We start from the raw sequence: 21,060 nt of genomic DNA on the forward strand, positions 1-21,060 counted from the left end.
GGCGATCGATTGGCTTATGCAGTCGTGGGATGCCATCATTGGAGGGGGATAGGTAAGGGCCGTGTGGGGGTTTCACGGGGGTCGAGCGATGGGGCGATGGTTTCGGTTTGGAGCTTCAATGCGCCACATGAAGGAGAGCGCCACATGATCGCACTTTCGAAACAGTTTTTTGGTGAATCGATGCTAAGAATCTAGCAAAGCGCAAGGCTCTAAGTGAGCTGCTCCGTCACTTAATGCTCTCTGATCGACAAATTGTATAGAAGATCACAGGACTAATACAATTGCCAGAAACTTTGTTTGAGAGCAATTGAAATAAGATAGCTAGCAGATTACACCGAAACTGTCGCGAAAGCAGTCTGAAAAAGATATTGAACGGGAGAAACCAAAAAAAATCTTCCTTCATTAGGGGATGAGATATTAAATTTCAATTAAAACTCTGTATAACTTAATGTTGCTCCTAATAATTGCTCTTAAATAAGCTCCAATTAGAGTGATATACACTCACTTGATCTTATCTCTTTGAATTAAAGCAAAGAAAAGTCAACTTCAGAGTGAGGAAGTCATTTTAGAGATTGAGGTAAGTCAGGTGCGACCAAAAATTTAATTGCGCTTATGAAAACTTGCTCAACTAAGAGTGAATAATAACGACACACACGCAAATCAATTGAAATTGCATGAACGAATGGGCAAAAAGCAGATTTCAAGTCATTGTGACGTCATATGGTCATACCAACAATCTTGACGAAATAAAAAAACATACCTGGCAGAATGCCGGAAAATAGCCGCCGTTGATTCCCATAACTCAATTGGGATTGAAAGAAAAGAAAATATCAACAAAAATTGATATTTGTACAAAAACATTTTTAATTGCGATTTATTTTGATGTCATTTTGTAGTTGAACATACTCCTGTTTCTCAGTGAGAGGCTACAGGGTCTAGGATCAAGGTCTAGGATCTAGGACCAACACCAATAAGCATTATAGAAAGTAACTAAAAATTATGAGAACAAAGTTTAAGTACCGGGCTTCTGAAAATGGGCTTTATGGGTTTATCCCGTTTACATTTTTGACTTTGATTTTTTTATGTTGACTCTCTTCATTTTGAATTGCTTTGCTGAGCAGCTGCTGTTTAAAAGGACTTTGAGCAGAATGACGGAAGAGTGAAACTAGCCTAGAGAAGTCAAAAAGATTTCACGCAAAATGTCGAAAAAGCGGCAAAATGATGTAAAGCGAAAGTAGTAGGTTAGACGAAGTAAAAAACATAGCAGAACAAGTCCTGACGTACAATTCAAAGAATTTTCATTGACTAAACAGAAAACTAGACCTAGAACGGACTATGAATGGATTGGAAAAATCATTTAGAAAAAAATCCTATCAAAAAAATCGAAAAAACAGTAAAAATCAAAGTGAAATTGCCGCATGTGAACAAAAAATCACTACCGATAAAGCGAATTTTTGTTCAAACACCATATTCTCACTCTACTTTAAAATTAGAGCAAAAAAAATTCACGCCCCAAAACCACTCGCTTTTTCGCTCCATTTCCTGTTTCGGCGTGACCAAAATCACTACTTCAATTTGACATCAAAAATCATGAAAATGTGTGAACAGATCTTAAAAAAAAGACAGCGCCCCAATACAATTCAAATTCTTTGAATTGTAAAAAAATAGGATCGCTATAATAGCCGTTTGAGAAGATGAGGGCGGCTATTAAACATAACCAGAAGAATACCAGAAACTTACCTAATGCACATTCTTCATATTTATACCGAGCATTTATACCAAACAATAGAAAAAGTGGCATGAGTAAACTAACTGACAAAAACTGATATATCATCTCATAAAAATTAATATTAGTTGCGACTCCAAAAAAGATTGGTGAAAGACCCTGTAATACAACTAGTTTGCGGAGAAACTTGACAGACAACCTCAAAAAATGCCTAAGAAAGAGAAACAAGAGGAAGCTGAGACTTGATGATGACGGACAGAACCCAAAATTAATATACTTAAAAAACTCTTCAAATTCTTAATGCAAATTCTGAACCATTCATCTGAGAAAAAGTTCATTAGGTTCCCTTGTACATCAGTCTCCCGTCTAGTAGTTGACGAAGAGGTGAAATTAAAACTTGAAACAAACAAACAAACCTGGAAAAAAAATAAATGGTTTAATTTACTAAGTGAGAAAAGCCCTGTTTACCTTTCAAGATTCTTCTCGCACAAAAAATTTTATTTTTTCATATTTATACCGAGCACATTTTTCATATTTATACCGAGCATTTATACCAAACAATAGAAAAAATGGCATGAGTAAACTAACTGACAGAAACTGATACATCATCTCATAAAAATTAATATTAGTTGCGACTCCAACAAAAGATTGGTGAAAGACCCTGTAATACAACTAGTTTGCAGAGAAACTAGACAGAAAACCTCAAAAAAATGCCTCAGAAAGAGAAACAAGAGGATGCTGAGACTTGATGATGACGGAGAGAACCCAAATATTAATATTCTCTAAAAAATCTCTTCAAATTCTTAATGCAAATTCCGAACCATTCATCTGCGAAAAAGTTCATTAAGTTCCCTTGTACCCTTGTACATTAGTCTCCCGTCTAGTAGTTGACGGAGAGGTGAAATTAAAACATGAAACGAACAAACAAACCTGGAAAAAAATATAAATGATTTAATTTAATAAGTGAGAAAAGCCCTGTTTATCTTTCAAGATTCTCGCACAAAAAGTTTTTTATTTTTTCTTCTGCGGGACCCGTAACTCGCAAAACGCAGAATGTTCGAAACTGTCATGAAGAAAGACCCGAAAAAAATTTGGTGTATTAATTTTAATTACACGCATCATTTCTATATTTGAAGTGCCACCACATAAAAGCAGAACCTATAGAATAAATTTTATTAAGAATTGACCGAGAACAATTACAGCGAGAAGCGTAAGGTCAGAAAGGATAAGCAGAAACCACAAAAAAACATTCAAACATCGGCAAAACTTCCTCAAAATAAGCCAATTTCTCTTCAACAAAAATATTTTAAAATATCTAACAATCCAAATGAAAGACCAAAAATAAACTGCTAGAACACCTAATATAAGCCACACATCACCGCAAATTCTATAAAAGTTTGAAGGAGAAAAATTTTAGAAACGATTAAAAAGGCAAAATGATAAAAACAATATATGAAAATAAGAACTTAAAATGCAATATCAGCTTCAGATGTTCACATATGCTTCCAAACACAATACTAAGAGAAAAACAATCGACAACTATGAGTTGATTAAAAAATTGAAGTCAAAACTCAAAAATGTTTTGAAAAAAAAACGAACATGATCAAAACATTTCGCTCTCATAGCGAAAAAATTACTACACTTTCTTTTCTCGCTCTCTCGCTCTCAAAAACCGACTTAAAAACACCTCTCTCTCTCTCTCTCTCTCTCTCTCTCTCTCTCTCTCTCTCTCTCTTCTCTGCTTTTCGACTCTTTCAGCCGTTCGAACTAAACATTTAATTTTCAACACCGTCGTAAATTATCAATTATCGATCAAAAAATTAATTACATATAGTTATTTAATGAACAAGCTCAGAAAGATTACACAGTCATCCTGCTGTCTGACTAAAGAAGAAAAAATTGAAGAGATTCGAGAATTTAAAATACTTTCCAAAAAACTTGCCACAACATTAAAACTATTCAAAAAATATTAAAAATTAAGAAACAAATTGTCATTGAATTTCTAAAATTAAAGGTCAAAACTCAAATTTACTTTTAACAACATAACTTTTAAGTCCTGGTTGAGCACGGAAAATTTTTCTGTTAATTAAACCAAAAATATACAAAAAGCGAAGAAAAATTGGATATCATCTGCAAAAAAACGACTTAGTATGTGTGCAAATTTTTTAAGAGAAGTCTGCAGGTTCAAAACAATTGTCCTATGTACAAAATGCCAAATGAACCTTGTCGGTTACACCGATTTTTCGCTCAACGATCCAAAAATTTAGAAATCTGGGAAAAATCTAAAACATAACTTTAAAATTGAGAAACGTGTGCGCATTTAACACTGGAATAGAATTATTAGGCTCTGCAAAAGTGTGCCCAATCATGTTTTGAATGTTTTAAATTAATGCAGAATCAATCAGAAACTATTTCTACAAAAAAATACAAGTAAAAAAATTGATATAAATGGACGAAAAACGGCTATCTATATTTGCCGTGCTCTCCCAAAACCTCTATCACAGCCCAATTGCATTCACTAGACAGAGTGATGATCAAAAAACTTTACTTGCTTAGCAAAATTTGTTCAACATGGCAACTTTTCTCACTTTCGCTTTTAGATTAAAATGATGACGCATGAACACAACTACTTCCTGTTAAAAAACAACAAAGAACATGACAGGACAAGTCCTGGCTTACAACTCAATTTTCTTATTGACTAAACGGACACGTAGAGCTAGAGTGGAATTTTAATTGATTGGGAAAAACGTTCACAAAAAATCAGATAAATATTGAAAAAAGAAAACCAAAAAATGTCAAAATGCCGAGTGCAAACAAAAAACAACTAGCCAGCAAGGTAATCAAAATTTCGAGAGAGAAAATCTCCCCCAAACAAAATCACTCGCTTTTTCGCTCTACGTCCTGTTTCGGCGTGAATAAAACCATCACTCCAATTCGATTTCAAAAATCATTCTAATGTGCGAAATGATCTGAAAAAACATAGCCGGAAGAAATCAGGAAACGACGCGTAGTATAAAACTGACCATCTTCACTGATCTAATGCAATTTTGACAAAAAATATAATAAACATGTTGAAACAACAGGCAGATTCTGATGACAAAACTAAGTGACAAAACCTTATATGCAATAGGATAAAAACAATTTTAGTGGCGTATTCAAAACAACTATTGGTAAAAGACCCTGTAATACAGGAGGTTTGCAACAAAAAACTAACAATTGGCAGTCAACTCATAGAAGGCATTCATAATGAGAAACTAACACGAGGAAAGAGAAAGGAGATTATGAGGGAAAAATCTCTAAAAAGTACCCTACAGTTCCTAAATGCAATTTCCCGGTCATATATCAGAGAAATTGTTGATTCCTCTCTCATGTAAATCATTCACCTAACCAATATTTGAGGGAGAAGTAAAAACCAACAATTAAAATATGGAAAGAGCAAAAACAGCTATTAAAAAATAGAAAACGGTTAACTTCATTTAAGTTTCTACAAAGTCTTCAGATAGAAAAGTCATTCATTCAAGACGCGCAAATGAAAAATCAAAGGACTATTAGAAACTGCCAAGAACAAAAAAGCTGAAACAACAGAGAACCAAATAGCATTTCATGTAATTTATTTTAGTGAATAGCACCATGTCTAGGCTTCAAATGTCGCCACATAGTACCAAAAACCATAAAATAACTCTTAACAAAGATTTCGCTGAAAAAAAAGTACAGCGAGAAGCGTAAGATCAGAACAAATAGGCAAAAACCTTAAAATTTTTAAAATTTTGTTCGAAGTGTAGCCAAATGTCTTTAACAAAGACATTAGAAAAAAAACATTTCTCAAAATGAAAGACTACCAAATCTGTTAGAACAACTAATTTCAACCTCACAACTCCCCGCAAACGCTATAAATTGACCAAGAATAAACTAAATTGCAAGAAAATATAAAATCAGACGAAAAATTAATAGTATCATCACTGAAAATGATAGACTACTAAAACTGTCAGAACAACTAATTTCAACCACACAACTCCGCAAAGACTACTTTGGAGATTTTCAAGGAAATCTTAAAGTATTATTTGCTTCAGTCAGTCACTAAATGCTTGCAAACACACTTGCAAACACTTTTGATTTAAAAATTTGAAACTAAAAAAACAGCTTTGAAAAAAATGCGATAAAAAAATTGCACTCCCTTAGCGAAAAATTTTTGAATTATCTCTCTCAAAAGACGATAAGTACAGAAAACCACTCTCTCTTTTCTTTGTTCATCGATTGGCTCAGCCATTTGACCTAAGCACTTAGTTTTCTTATGCAATATATCCATCAGTCTGAATAAATAAATAAATGAAAACCACTACAGTGATTAAAAAAACACTTTGCAATCAAAAATTGTCAGATTATTAAAAAAAAATGTATTAAATTTGTAATTGCGAAATTTTTATTGAATTTCAAAGATTAACCGCCAAAAAATTAAATTACTTCTTAATTACAATGAGGTTAAACAACTGGCGAGCACGGAAAGACTTATTCCAGCAATGAAACTCAAAAACAAAAATAAAAAAGGCGAAAACGCAAAAAAAACGGATTAGCATGTGTGCATTTTAATACAAACAAAACGACCTGATGATCAAACGATTTGTCGTTCAATGCACGAATTGCATAACCAACGTTGCCATATACACTTATTTTTCCGGGGAAAAAATCCGCTCAAAGATCCAAAAAGGAAGACATCAAGGAAAAAATCCAAAAATTCAATTTATATATTGCACTTGAAAAGAATTAGAAGGCTCTGCAAACCTTTACGGGATCAATTGCAAAATAGATATTACTTCAGCATCGTTGAATAACTATTTCTACAAAAAAAAAACAAATTAGAATTAATAAATGAGCCATCTGGACGAAAAACGGTTGAAAACGGTCATCTATATGAGCCGTTGCCTCCTAAGAAAAATCTGTTCACCATCAAAGATGTTCTCAATTTCCCTTTCAAGTCATCATGCCTCATGAACAAAACTACTTCCTGTAAAGAAACAAAAAACATAGTCGAAAGAATTCCGGAACCGACTCGAAGTAGAAAAGTGACCATCGTCACTGATCTAATTCACACTCTACTTATTTATACTGATCATTTTGGAAAAAACATCCAAAAAAATATATGAGAAAACAAACTGTCAAAAACTGAAACACAGTCTAAAATTTTATTTCTAGTTGCGACTCGAAAAAAACCAATATTACAGGTAGTTTGCAACAGACTATTAACTATTGGCAGACAATTTCAGAAAATGGGCTTATAATTAGAAATTCGAGGAAAAGGGAAAAAAAGAGACGATGACGGACAAAACCAAAAAAAATCTCTAGAAAAACTCCAAAAACGCTAAATGCAATTTGCGCACCATTATTCTGGAAAAAAGTTAATTAAATTCTCTTGTACATCAAACAACCACACAAAATTTGACGGAGAAGTAACAAACAACAATTAAAAAATGAACAGAGCAAAAACCTTTAAAATTTAGAAGTTTGTATAATTTACGTAGGTTAAACGTGCCCTGTTGAGGTTTCAAAATTCTTTCCGACCATTATTCGGCAAAAAAACATTTTATAACTCGCAGGCGGGAATATCCAAAATGCAGGCGAGAAATATTAAACGACTATTGGCAACTCCCAAGAAAAAATACATGAAATGAAAAATTTTTGTGATTTAATGTAGTTAAAAGCAACAAATTGAAGTTTCACGTCATAGTAGCAACACCTATAGGACAACTCTTAACTAAAAAGTCTCCGAGAAAAAGTAAAGCCTAAAGTGTAAGATCAGAAGAGATAGGCAAAAACAATAAACAACACAACAGTCGGCAAAATTTGCTCAAAATGGGACAATTTTCTACAAACACATTTGAATTTTTATCAATCAAAATGAAAGACCACACAAACCGCTAGAACAACGATCTTCAACCACACACCTCCGCAAATCCTATAAAAAATTGACGAAGAACACAAAAATTGCTAGAAGAGCTTAACACAGGCAACAATGTGAAAATGGCTGGCAACTGAGTCTTAAAGTGTAATATTAGCTTCGGATGATTCACCAATGATTCCAAAAACACAAAAAATCATTTCAATAATCGAAACACTTCTGATTGATAAAAAAGAGTTAAAACTAAAGAAAAAAAACTGCTTTGAAAAAGCCGCACGTGATCAAAAAATTTCGCGCATTTAGCCAAGAGTTTTTCACAGCTACCTTTTGTGCTCTCACAAAAACAAAACGATTTGAACATACACCAACTTCATCTTTTCTCTGCGTTTCGACTGTTTCAGCCGTTTGACCTATACACTTAGCTTTCAAATGGGGCATTGACTTTTACATCTGGTTCAAACACACTTCAAAAAATTAACGATCAAAAGTAAGTTTAAATATTTATCTAGCAATCATGGCTCAAACACATTACCTAGTTACCCTTATATATAAATAAAATGGTTAAAAAGATCGAAGAGGTTTGAGAAACTTAAAGACTTTAAAAAATTGACAAAACATTCAAAATAAATATAAAAAATATAATAAAGTTGTATTTAAGAAACAAATCTTTATCAAATAAATTGAACGTCAAAAATTAAATTTGTTTTTATTAGCACTAAGTTAAACCACAAGCTGAGCCCAGAAACCTTTTAAAACCAAAAACAAACAAAAAAAAATGAAAAATTGGACAAAAGTCGCTGCAAATGGATTAGCATGTGTACAAATGAGACATTACGTTCGAAAAAATGTTCATTGCACAATTCCCAAACGAAAGTCACAATATACACTGATGTTCAAAAAAGTCCAATTATCCAAAAAAAATTTAAAGAAAAAAATCCAAAAATTAATTTTAAATTTGAAAAAATTGTAACCATTTTACACTTAAATTACTAAATCTCTGCGAATTTTTGTGGGATCAATTTCAATAAAGCACAAAAAAAAATTTTTTTGCAGCATCGTTCAACACCAATTTTTTCAAGGAAACTAAATTGCAAGTCAAAAAAATTGAGCCAATGGATGGAAAAACGGCTTAAGACGGTTATCTATATGCGCAGTTCGCTCAACACATTTTTCAAGGTCAAATAGTCCATTCACTTAACACAGCACATGATCACTAAACACATCACTTAACACAGCTACAAATTTCTCGCTTAGCAACAATCTGTTCAACTTTTCTCACTTTCTCTCAGGTCAAAATGCCGCTTTTCGAGTCGGAAAAAGACGGATAGTAAACCAATACTCTTCGAGTCTTAAAAAAAGACAACGCCCTAATACAATTCAAATTCTTTGAATTGTAAAACATAGCCGCAGATTGCCGAAATAGCTGCAAAAGAGAACCAAATAGAATTTCATGTAATTTATTTTAGTGAATAGCACCATGTCTAGGCTTCAAATGTCGCCACATAGTACCAAAAACCATAAAATAACTCTTAACAAAGATTTCGCTGAAAAAAAAGTACAGCGAGAAGCGTAAGATCAGAACAAATAGGCAAAAACCTTAAAATTTTTAAAATTTTGTTCGAAGTGTAGCCAAATGTCTTTAACAAAGACATTAGAAAAAAAACATTTCTCAAAATGAAAGACTACCAAATCTGTTAGAACAACTAATTTCAACCTCACAACTCCCCGCAAACGCTATAAATTGACCAAGAATAAACTAAATTGCAAGAAAATATAAAATCAGACGAAAAATTAATAGTATCATCACTGAAAATGATAGACTACTAAAACTGTCAGAACAACTAATTTCAACCACACAACTCCGCAAAGACTACTTTGGAGATTTTCAAGGAAATCTTAAAGTATTATTTGCTTCAGTCAGTCACTAAATGCTTGCAAACACACTTGCAAACACTTTTGATTTAAAAATTTGAAACTAAAAAAACAGCTTTGAAAAAAATGCGATAAAAAAATTGCACTCCCTTAGCGAAAAATTTTTGAATTATCTCTCTCAAAAGACGATAAGTACAGAAAACCACTCTCTCTTTTCTTTGTTCATCGATTGGCTCAGCCATTTGACCTAAGCACTTAGTTTTCTTATGCAATATATCCATCAGTCTGAATAAATAAATAAATGAAAACCACTACAGTGATTAAAAAAACACTTTGCAATCAAAAATTGTCAGAATATTAAAATAAAAAAATGTATTAAAATTGTAATTGCGAAATTTTTATTAATTTCCAAGATTAACCGCCAAAAAATTAAATTAGTTCTTAATTACAATGAGATTAAACAACTGGCGAGCACGGAAAGATTTATTCCAGCAATGAAACTCAAAAACAAAAATAAAAAAGGAGAAAACGCAAAAAAAAACGGATTAGCATGTGTGCATTTTAATACAAACAAAACGACCTGATGGTCAAACGATTTGTCGTTCAATGCACGAAATGCATAACCAACGTTGCCATGTACACTTATTTTTCCGGGGAACACATCCGCTCAAATATCCAAAAAGGAAGACATCAAGGAAAAAATCCAAAAATTCAATTTATATATTGCACTTGAAAAGAATTAGAAGGCTCTGCAAACCTTTACGGGATCAATTGCAAAATAGATATTACTTCAGCATCGTTGAATAACTATTTCTACAAAAAAAACAAATTAGAATTAATAAATGAGCCATCTGGACGAAAAACGGTTGAAAACGGTCATCTATATGAGCCGTTGCCTCCTAAGAAAAATCTGTTCACCATCAAAGATGTTCTCAATTTCCCTTTCAAGTCATCATGCCGCATGAACAAAACTACTTCCTGTAAAGAAACAAAAAACATAGTCGAAAGAATTCCGGAACCGACTCGAAGTAGAAAAGTGACCATCGTCACTGATCTAATTCACACTCTACTTATTTATACTGATCATTTTGGAAAAAACATCCAAAAAAATATATGAGAAAACTAACTGTCAAAAACTGAAACACAGTCTAAGATTTTATTTCTAGTTGCGACTCGAAAAAACCAATATTACATGTAGTTTGCAACAGACTATTAACTATTGGCAGACAATTTCAGAAAATGGGCTTATAATGAGAAATTCGAGTAAAGGGGAAAAAAAGAGACGATGACGGACAAAACCAAAAAAACCTGCAGAAAAACACCACTAACGCTAAATGCAATTTGCGCACCACTATTCTAGAAAAAAGTTAATTAAATTCTCTTGTACATCAAACAACCACACAATATTTGACGGAGAAGTAACAAACAACAATTGAAAAAAGAACAGAGCAAAAACCTTTAAAAATTAGAAGATTGTTTAATTTACTTAAGTGAAACGTGCCCTGTTGAGGTTTCAAAAGTCTTTCCGACCATTATTCGGCAAAAAACATTTTATAACTCGCAGGCGAGAATATCCAAAATGCAGGCGAGAAATATTAAACGACTATTGGCAACTCCCAAGAAAAAATACCTGAAATGAAAAATTTTTGTGATTTAATGTAGTTAAAAGCAACAAATTGAAGTTTCACGTCATAGTAGCAACACCTATAGGACAACTCTTAACTAAAAAGTCTCCGAGAAAAAGTAAAGCCCAAAGTGTAAGATCAGAAGAGATAGGCAAAAACAATAAACAACACAACAATCGGCAAAATTTGCTCAAAATAGGACAATTTTCTACAAACACATTTGAATTTTCATCAATCAAAATGAAAGACCACACAAACCGCTAGAAAAACTAATTTCAACCACACACCTCCGCAAATCCTATAAAAAATTGAAGAAGAATACAAAAATTGCTAGAAGAGCTTAACACAGGCAACAATGTGAAAATGGCTGGCAACTGAGTCTTAAAGTATAATACTAGCTTCGGATGATTCACCAATGATTCCAAAAACACAATAAATCATTTCAATAATCGAAACACTTCTGATTGATAAAAAAGAGTTAAAAATAAAGAAAAAAAACTGCTTTGAAAAAGCCACACGTGATCAAAAAATTTCGCGCATTTAGCCAAGAGTTTTTCACAGCTACCTTTTGTGCTCTCACAAAAAAAAAACGATTTGAACATACACCAACTTCATCTTTTCTCTGCGCTTCGACTGTTTCAGCCGTTTGACCTAAACACTTAGCTTTCGAATGGGGTATTGACTTTTACATCTGGTTCAAATACACTTCAAAAAATTAACGATCAAAAGTAAGTTTAAATATTTATCTAGCAATCATGGCTCAAACACATTACCTAGTTACCCTTATATATAAATAAAATGGTTAAAAAGATCGAAGAGGTTTGAGAAACTTAAAGACTTTAAAAAATTGACAAAACATTCAAAATAAATACAAAAAATATAATAAAGTTGTATTTAAGAAACAAATCTTTATCAAATAAATTGAACGTCAAAAATTAAATTCGTTTTTATTATCACTAAGTTAAACCACAAGCTGAGCCCGGAAACCTTTTAAAACCAAAAACAAACAAAAAACAATGAAAAATTGGACAAAAGCCGCTGCAAATGGATTAGCATATGTACAAATGAGACATCACGTTCGAAAAAATGTTCATTGACAATTCCCAAACGAAAGTCACAATATACACTGATGTTCAAAAAAGTCCAATTATCCAAAACAAATTTAAAGAACAAAATCCAGAAATTAATTTTAAATTTGAAAAACTTGTGACCATTTTACACTTAAATTACTAAATCTCTGCGAATTTTTGTGGGATCAATTTCAAAAAAGCACAAAAAAAATTTTTTTTTGCAGCATCGTTCAACACCAATTTCTTCAAGGAACCTAAATTGCAAGTCAAAAAAATTGAGCCAATGGATGGAAAAACGGCTTAAGACGGTTATCTATATGCGCAGTTCGCTCAACACATTTTTCAAGGTCAAATAGTCCATTCACTAAACACAGCACATGATCACTAAACACATCACTTAACACAGCTACAAATTTCTCGCTTAGCAACAATCTGTTCAACTTTTCTCACTTTCTCTCAGGTCAAAATGCCACTTTTCGAGTCGAAAAAAGACGGATAGTAAACCAATACTCTTCGAGTCTTAAAAAAAGACAACGCCCCAATACAATTCAAATTCTTTGAATTGTAAAACATAGCCGCATATTGCCGAAATAGCTGCGAAAGAATACACTTGCGTGCCGTATTATACAGATAGAAACAGATTCAGATATAAGTTGAAAATATTATCGACGCCGCTCAAAAAGCTATATAAAAAGCTGTGCATTACACATTTGAGTTCCTTTGAGCTTAAACTAATTCAAATTAAACTTCGGTTTTAAAGTGCAAAATAAACTTTATTGAGTGAGGTAAGCCACGCATGCTCAAAATCTAATCACGAAACTGACTAAAAAACGTTACTAGAGAGAGTGAAAAATGACGTCACGTGCGCAAATGCCGTTAGTGAGAGGAAGAAGTCATTCATAAAATTCGACTTTCTCAGCTTTGCTGTGTGAACAAATGTAAATGGAAAAAGAGCAATATAGCTCTGCTCAGCTGACAGCTTCGCAGCTATAAAAACACCGATAGAAAAACCAATACTCTCATCGAGTCGTAAAAACCAAGAGAAGGCCAATAATAGCATCAGCTATCGCTTCGCGGCTTTTAATAAATATACCGTAACATGGGCGAAATTTTTGACAATTGAAAACATTAAGCATAAATTAAATTTACGCTACAAAAAAATTATTATTAATTGACAAATGACAATAATCTGTTTGGTGGTCGATAACAAATATGATAAAATGGAATACAAGAACTGCTACGCGGAAATATGCTCAAAAACTCAATAAATCTCAGAACTTAATCTTAGAAATTCAGCCTGTATCAAAGTTTGTGCTCATGTTCCGCTGAGATAACTTAAGAAATTGGTGGAGTAAGCGGAGTTTGAGTGAGAAATGAGCGGAACAAGAGGGGGGATTCAAAATGAGCAGAATGAGTTCATAAGGAGCTTCCAGACAAAGCTGAAGAAAATTTCACCTGTAAAATCATCATCAGGATAGTGAGTAACACAAGAAGTAATCCAAGTATCTTAGTGAGGAAGTTGACTTCGTAATCGAGCAGTCCAAATTTATTCTTGGGCTTAGTCGTATTCATCACACTTCGGGTGTCAGTCCCTGTGTAGATCACAACCCCCACTGAAACAGAACCAAGCAGTACTTCAGCGAAACCGTGGATATAATTTTTGTTCAAACAGAAGGATTGATTAGCAATCTCACACAGGATCAAAGTCAAAATTGTGGTAACTGTGTGATCGCACCGGATATCTAGACCAGCAGCTACCCTGTTTCATATTGTTCCTCACATTTCAGCTGTTCATTTTGCAAGAAACTTTGCTGTTTTTTGGGTGACTATGGTCACTTTTTTTACTTGAAACACTCATTATCTATAGTTCACACTCATTAGGTTCAAGACAAAAAAATTAATGTTCGACAAGAACATACACCAAATTTTAGCAACTGTTTGAAAAAAGTTTTACAGCATTACTTACTTCACTACGCTAATGATCTTGCGTACGTGTGACATAATTCGGAACATGATCTTGGCATAATACGGAACGTTAACTGAACAGATATTCTAATGTAAAAGAAGGCCGAACCATATTGAATCTTTGCAGTTGCAGGTGAGTTATCTCCGAGTATGATTTTTTTCATGCCTCTTCACCATTAGACTCTCACATGGTCTATTATTTTCTTTTGCTCTATTATTTGTCTGTTGTTGTAAAACCTCTCACCGGTCTATTGTTGTAAAACCTCTCACCGGTCTATTTCTATGCTATAATCCGTCAATCTGCCAGCTATGTTAAAAAGTCCAAGAATTTTGCTGTTGGGAAAATAGATTTTTTTCTAAAAAATTTCTCAATAATTTTTTTAAAACACATTATTTGCGCTTTGTTTAATGAAAGTTCTAGGATAATAACTTTTCACAGACGATGTAATAGGAAGTTGTTACTTTTTCAACTTCTTCAATCCGATTCTTTAAACAATTTTCACTGTAATAAGATGTTTAAAAATTTTTCGAACATTCTGATTGAGTTTAAGACAAAAATAGGCAAACGTGTTCTGTTCAAGAGCAATACTGCTTCAATATCCATTGACATCTGTAACCTGCAGTTCCGTTGGCTACTACGGTGTCCCTCCACATCGTGTTCTCCACATTGAGAGACAACTCCTGCTTCTCTCCACTTGGGGATGTCAATGAGAGGTTCCCAATGAAGGTGTTGATGTCTAAGTGTGGCTTGTCACAGTACACGTACGCCTCACTGCTCAGCAGATCCTGTAAAAGAGGCTAACTTGTCATTAGATGAGCTAACTTGTCCAAGAAATGAGCCCCGTTTGATGCGCTGAAATTTTTGAATATTTTACAACGAAAGCACGCGGACTGGAGTTTGGCCGCAAAAAAAAGAGCTACATTTAAGAAATTCTAGTGCACTTCATATGAAATTTCATACGCTGAAATTACCCCAACCCGTGAAAAATGAAGAAAAATGAAGGACTGTGAAACTGTTTAATAACCCAACTAACTAGTTGCGGACTAGCCCGGTGATTTTGATAAAGTTTGTGTAAGATCTGAAAAAAACTTGGACACGTCTTACAGAAAGTCTGGTTATTGTCTGGATGCCCAAACTTAAAAGTAAATTTTAACAAGGACAATGAGACCAGACGAGCGCATAATTTTATATTTATCCTCCCATTGTCTACGTTACAGCCTTAGATGTAAAACATTTCATTAAACATTTCAACAATACCATACTGACCTGATCCGTAGGAAATCCCTGAGTCAGCGTGGGTGCCAGTCGCAGCTTCCAATCTGTCTCTCCATCCAATTGGTCTGTTCTGATGAAGAGAGATCCACCCCCTCCACCTCCTCCGGTGGAATCACTATTGGCAGTTTCGGTTGTAGTCCTCAGGAGCACCATATCTGCTGGCACTCTTTGGTTCTTTTCCAGCTTAATCACATCCGACACCTGCAGTGCACAAAACAATTCCTGGTTTCAATACCAGTGATTTCCAACCTTTTGTGATGCTGAGAGCAAAACGGACAGAAATCGTCTTCTCGACATTATGTACTAAACATTGCTCTCGAATGACAGATGGGCTGTAGACTATATAATTTTTATTGGGTGAAAAAAATTCGGACCAATGAGGGGTTTGATCCACTGACCTTCGTCGTAATAGATTGGAAGTTTACCACTCCGCAACCTGCCCATTGAGTTTGCTTATATTAATCAGTTTTGTTTTAGTATCAGCCTTAATTTCTGAATGAGCGCATTTAGGTCACGCAAAAATCAAGAAGTCAAGCGTGAAAAAGTCACCGGAGAAGAGAAACGAAAGAATGTTCTAGAACTGAACGGTAAAGCAAAAATGTGGCATCAAAAAAGACACACACACACGTTTACATTTACTTTTTCAAACTTGGCAATTAAACAGCTCTGGTTCACTGTATCTTTATTCCGCGAAAAACTTAGCGACATCCTAATTGGGCAGTAATAAAAAAAAACCCTAATTGGTATTCAATTACATAAAATTCTCTACCATTGATAATTGCTTGTTTAAAAGATTAATTGTTGATCAGCACCACTTACTCATTTTTAAAATTTCGGCATCTCAAAGATGCCCAAAAAAACTTTATACCTAATTTCACAAAAACAAATTTTGAGCCAAATGAAACAGTTAGGGCAGAAAACAGTGACCAACTATTTGTTCTAATTTTCTAACATAAGCTCTGTTTAGTTAAGTAGTGAAGACTGAAATAAACACACTAAGAGGAGGAAAGGAGGCTGCACTTGATTAATATTTCTATTTTTTTTCTGAGTTTTTCAAAATTGTGAGAAAATTATGCACGCACGATTTTCTAACCTTCTTCTTGTTCAGTAGTTTCTGTAAGATTTTTCAGTGGAACCTGGATTAACGTCAAGTTGCTTGCCTCCAGAAATTTACTAAATTAGACATTTGTTTCGAAATACAGCCAATTATTCTTAAAGGTTGGCTATCTGTCTGCTTATTAGGTTTTCAAAAACGCCCCAAAAATCGCAGCCAATTTCAGTTGAAGCGCAATTCATATTCAAAAACGCATAGTTTGCCTCTTTTAATTCAAACAAAAGTTGAAAACTCCCTTTTCTGTTTTTTTTTGCTAATCGAAATTAGTTTCTCTTGCTTTCGAAATAAAGCACTTAAAACATATAAAACTACTTTCAGTTTTCTAATCAGTTTATTCTTTAAAAACTATCTAAATTTTAACTGATACGAAGAGTATCAGATCTGACTTCCCAGAAATGTTGAGTACTACCTTCACATTGATGAAACGAGAACTAAAGTCTTTCCTGTTGAAAAAAAAGTATTGAAAAAGACAATCATTGCTTTAAAACTTAAAATAAAATCAATTATAAAATAAATTGCGATCTTTTATCTATTTCATGACGAAATTTTAAATCACTTCACTTTTACAACCAAATTTTGATGATTAACTTTAAATGTTGAAATCGTTGAATTTAACCTATGATTGTTGAAAAATAATAAAAACAATTCGTAATAAAATGCAACTTGCGCACACAAATCATCTGTGTTGCTGTTCTTTATCTGCAGGGCTCGAATGGCAACTCGAATAGAGGTAAAAATATTTTGCATTATTTCAAAAACATGGTAGAAAACTTCCTTTGAACTCCTTTGAACCCACTTTATTTGAGACCCAGATTGAGGTGCCATCTGGAAGTGACCTCTGATCAGCCCCCAATCGAGCGCACACGGTGTGTTTCCAGTCCAAAATTACAGGGTCTGGGATTTGGTTCGAGGGCACAATAGTATGATCAGAGGTGATTTCGATCTCGTAATAGTCTTATCAGAGGTCATATCCGTCTTGGATAGTCTGATCAGCGGTCACTTTCGAGCGCACGTAAGTATGATGAGAGTTCATTTTAATTATTTTAATTAATTAGTATCGATGATGCATGTCCGTATTCGCCTTTCCGTATTCTTGTTACTTTGTCAAATTTAATATTGTTAGCGCTTAGTTTTCGTGTGCAGAAAAGGTGGTTATAAAGACCCCTTAAAAAACATAATATCCGAAGAAAAATAGTTTTCAATGAATTGAAGGTTCCTTCATAGTTGTCTTAAGAGCAATATACCCGTAAGTTAGGACTTTCTGCCTATTTTTGAGCATCATTCGTTTAAATTACAATAAAAAAGTTTCTCAAATTGTTTGACCAAGATAATTTTCAGGTCCATAAAATTTTAAATCATTTTTTTTAGCAGATCCTTGTGAAAGTAAAACATTAAAGCGATGTCTTTGATGTCATTTAGTAGTTGAACATTCTCCTATCCCATAGTGAGACGATACAGGAGCTAGTATCAGTACCAATAAGCATTAGAGGTGGTAACTAAGAACCAAGTTCGAGTAACGAGCATCTAAAACTGGGCTATAGGGGTTTATCCCGTTTCTATTTCGGAGTTCGTTTTTTGATACTGACTCTGTTCATTTTGAATTGCTTTGCTGAGCAACTGCTGTCTAAAAACAATTTTAGCAGAAAGAGAGAAGAGTTAAATTAGCTTAGAGAAGTCAAACAGATTTCACGTTGAATGTTGAACAAGCTGTGAACTAAGGTAAAGCGAAAAATTTTGATTCGACGAATTAAAAAACATAGCAGGACAAGTCCTGGAAAACAATTCAAAAAATTGTTTTAACTTATGACCTGACAATCATTTAATCCATTCTAAAAGGCAAATGAGAGTTGTTAGTAATGAGACTAAGCAATAAAACGACAAGAACAAAAAAAAACAAGCAAGACTAAAAATTCAACATTTTTTTTGAGAAGACAGGATCAACATCAAATAACAACTGCTATGAATTCAAACTGCCATTTATATTCCCTTAATTCTCATTAGCAACCGGTCACTAACCGTCAATGAGCCCTCTCACTAATAAATTTTAATGATAAGAAAAAATAACCAAAAATCGCAACAAAACTCGCTGAACCTTTTTGAAAACACTTAGTATAAAAGTCACAGAACGCAACAGCTACTGAAAGATAAATAACATCAACTAATTGACTCCTCCATGAATACCGTCGAGTCCTGTCTTCAATGAGAACAAGTGATAAGAGAGCAAAAGGTACAACTAATACTAGCAAAAAAAAAGAAAAAAATCCTTAACCTTTTTTTAAAACGAACAAATCTATGAGTCACAAAAGACAAAAGCTGTGAACTGATATGACTTGCTTTAATTAAAACCTTTGCAGCAACCAATGAGAACTGTAAACAACGAGACTAAGAGTTAAGACGACAAAGTTAAAAAGAAGAACTAGCAAAACTCGCTAATTATTATTGAAAACAATTAGTGTCAAGGTCATAGAAAGCACTAGCTTTGAGCAAAAAGGACTAAATCGAAAAACCTAACCCCTTATAGCAGCATCAAAGACCTGCCCCCAATGAGATTAAATAATAAGACATCAAAAGTACAATAATACTTGCAGAACTCAAAAACAAAGTTATCCAGAAAAAGTAGTGTGAAAGTCATGAAAACCACTAGCTGTTAGCTCGAGCCACTAATTACGTTCTTTCTAGCCTCATTAGTAAGCAATCAAACCTGTCATTGACGATACTAAGCGATAAGACAACAGATAAGTTTTAAAAAGGTGGCAAAATCTAAAAATCACCAATATTTTATGACAACAGATAGTGGCAAAGTCATAAAAAATTTTAGCTGCCCTTAAGGAATTCTCGCAAAGGCAAATAGGCACATTTATATATTAAATATATACCGTCCTAAAATCACTACTTCATTTTTCGCTCCCTTTACTATTTCAGTGTGACCAAAATCACCACTCAAGTTTGACTTCTCACTGACGTGAAAAAGCCGAAGAAAGTGAACAGATCTTAAGACAGCGCACCAATACAATTCAAACTCTTTGAATTGTAAAAAAAAATAGGAGCGCTATAATAGCCAGCTGAGGCGGCTATTAATAAACGATTCTATACCTGCCAACAACTGTAACTTGTGGAGTATCACTACGCCAAAACGTTCAATCTAATTTTTAAGAAAATTTAAAACCGCAAGTTTGGGTTGTCGGATTCCGACGGTTAAAACAAATTGGATCCCTAGAATAAGCCCCAGTTTCAAGAAAGTTGGCGATCTTCACCTTAATGTCCTGACATCTGACTTGCTGCATTCCACTGGGAGTGACCTTGTCAAAGAAGGCCTTGTTAATCTCTTTGTCCCTCACCCACCTCCTGATGTCATCCCCAGCCTCACGCACCAGAGTCACAAACAACACAAAACCCTGCAAAAGTGAAAACAAGCTTTGTGTTGCAAGCATAAAACATGCAGGAATACAAATTCCGGAACGAAATGATCTTAATGCCAAACTTTTTTTATATTTAAAATTTTCGAGCTTTTTGTTTTGTTTTTGCTTTTTGTTAGGTTTATAGGCTCTATTGCGCTTTTTTGGAGCCTCAAGGATTAATGTTTAGCGTGTTTTTAACGTTCTTTTTATTTTTAGACGTTGTTTTTGGATGGTGCTAGGATGTTAATCTTGCAAGAATCTTGTAAGTTTTGATTGTTAATCTTGCAAGATTTTTGTAAGACGGATGTTCGACGTTTAGAAGACCTTGGGTGTCATTAAAGAAAACAAAAGCTTTAAGAATTCGTCATGTAACATCAGAGAGGTGGAGACAAAGAGAATCACGACAAAATAAATAAAATGTTTCTGCCTCACACAAATATAAACCATTAGATCATTTGCATGCAACTTTCTCGTATTTGAGAAACTAATCTAATCCTTTTGTTTTGACAGTGAGGTGGGGGGTTGTTTCTGTGGCTGTTTTGTGATTGGGTTTTTTCGTAGTTTTTGCTCATATGGCATCGGAGTTATTTGAGCTTCACATCTGTTTTTGAATTCACCCCCTGCCCTATAAGATGCTATATAGCACGTTAATATGTACTAAAAATAGCAACCGTTCCGCGGTGGGAGTAAAAGTTATGTGGTACCGTGAGTGAGTTTGTTTGGATGGACAAGCGCGCATTGGTTTTAATTAGACTTTCTACTTTAATCCCGTTTCAACAGTCACGACTGTATCTTACCAGTGGGGCCCAGTATGTGAATATGTAGTTGACCTTCAGCTGGGGAATGAACTGACTGAGTGCCACCACCAGAAAATAGAGATTGAGGAAGTACTTGAACTGGTGGTACAGGGTCTAAACAAAACAGACCTCGGTAAACAAGGGCAACAGGACCATAATCTAATATAGTAATTAAAATAGTGATCTCTTATTGTCAAGCAGCAGCCACAAGGGTTATGCTAAATTTAATTTCGTATTTCAAAACATGGACACTTTTTCTTCGCAGTACTATTTAATCCATAATTGATAATTTTTGCACCTTTATATTATGGTTTTTGTAATGGC

General features: G+C 33.9%; 1 protein-coding gene across 1 annotated transcript in view; it reads right to left on the reverse strand.

Moving 5' to 3' along the window:
• The window catches only part of LOC142345225 (putative phospholipid-transporting ATPase IIB), a 70,571-nt gene that overhangs the window by 40,489 nt on the left and 9,022 nt on the right, over positions 1–21,060 (reverse strand). The window contains exons 3-7 of the mRNA XM_075397248.1: positions 20,737–20,850; positions 19,796–19,936; positions 15,419–15,628; positions 14,769–14,937; positions 13,642–13,799 (exon numbers count right to left, since the gene is read on the reverse strand). Of these exons, the coding sequence (XP_075253363.1) occupies positions 13,642–13,799; positions 14,769–14,937; positions 15,419–15,628; positions 19,796–19,936; positions 20,737–20,850 (792 nt within the window). The remainder of the gene's footprint in view (positions 1–13,641; positions 13,800–14,768; positions 14,938–15,418; positions 15,629–19,795; positions 19,937–20,736; positions 20,851–21,060) is intronic.

The sequence above is a fragment of the Convolutriloba macropyga genome, chromosome 1 (genome assembly GCF_964194025.1).
Source record: "Convolutriloba macropyga chromosome 1, txConMacr16.3, whole genome shotgun sequence".
In the NCBI taxonomy this organism is placed as follows: Eukaryota; Metazoa; Xenacoelomorpha; order Acoela; family Convolutidae; genus Convolutriloba; species Convolutriloba macropyga.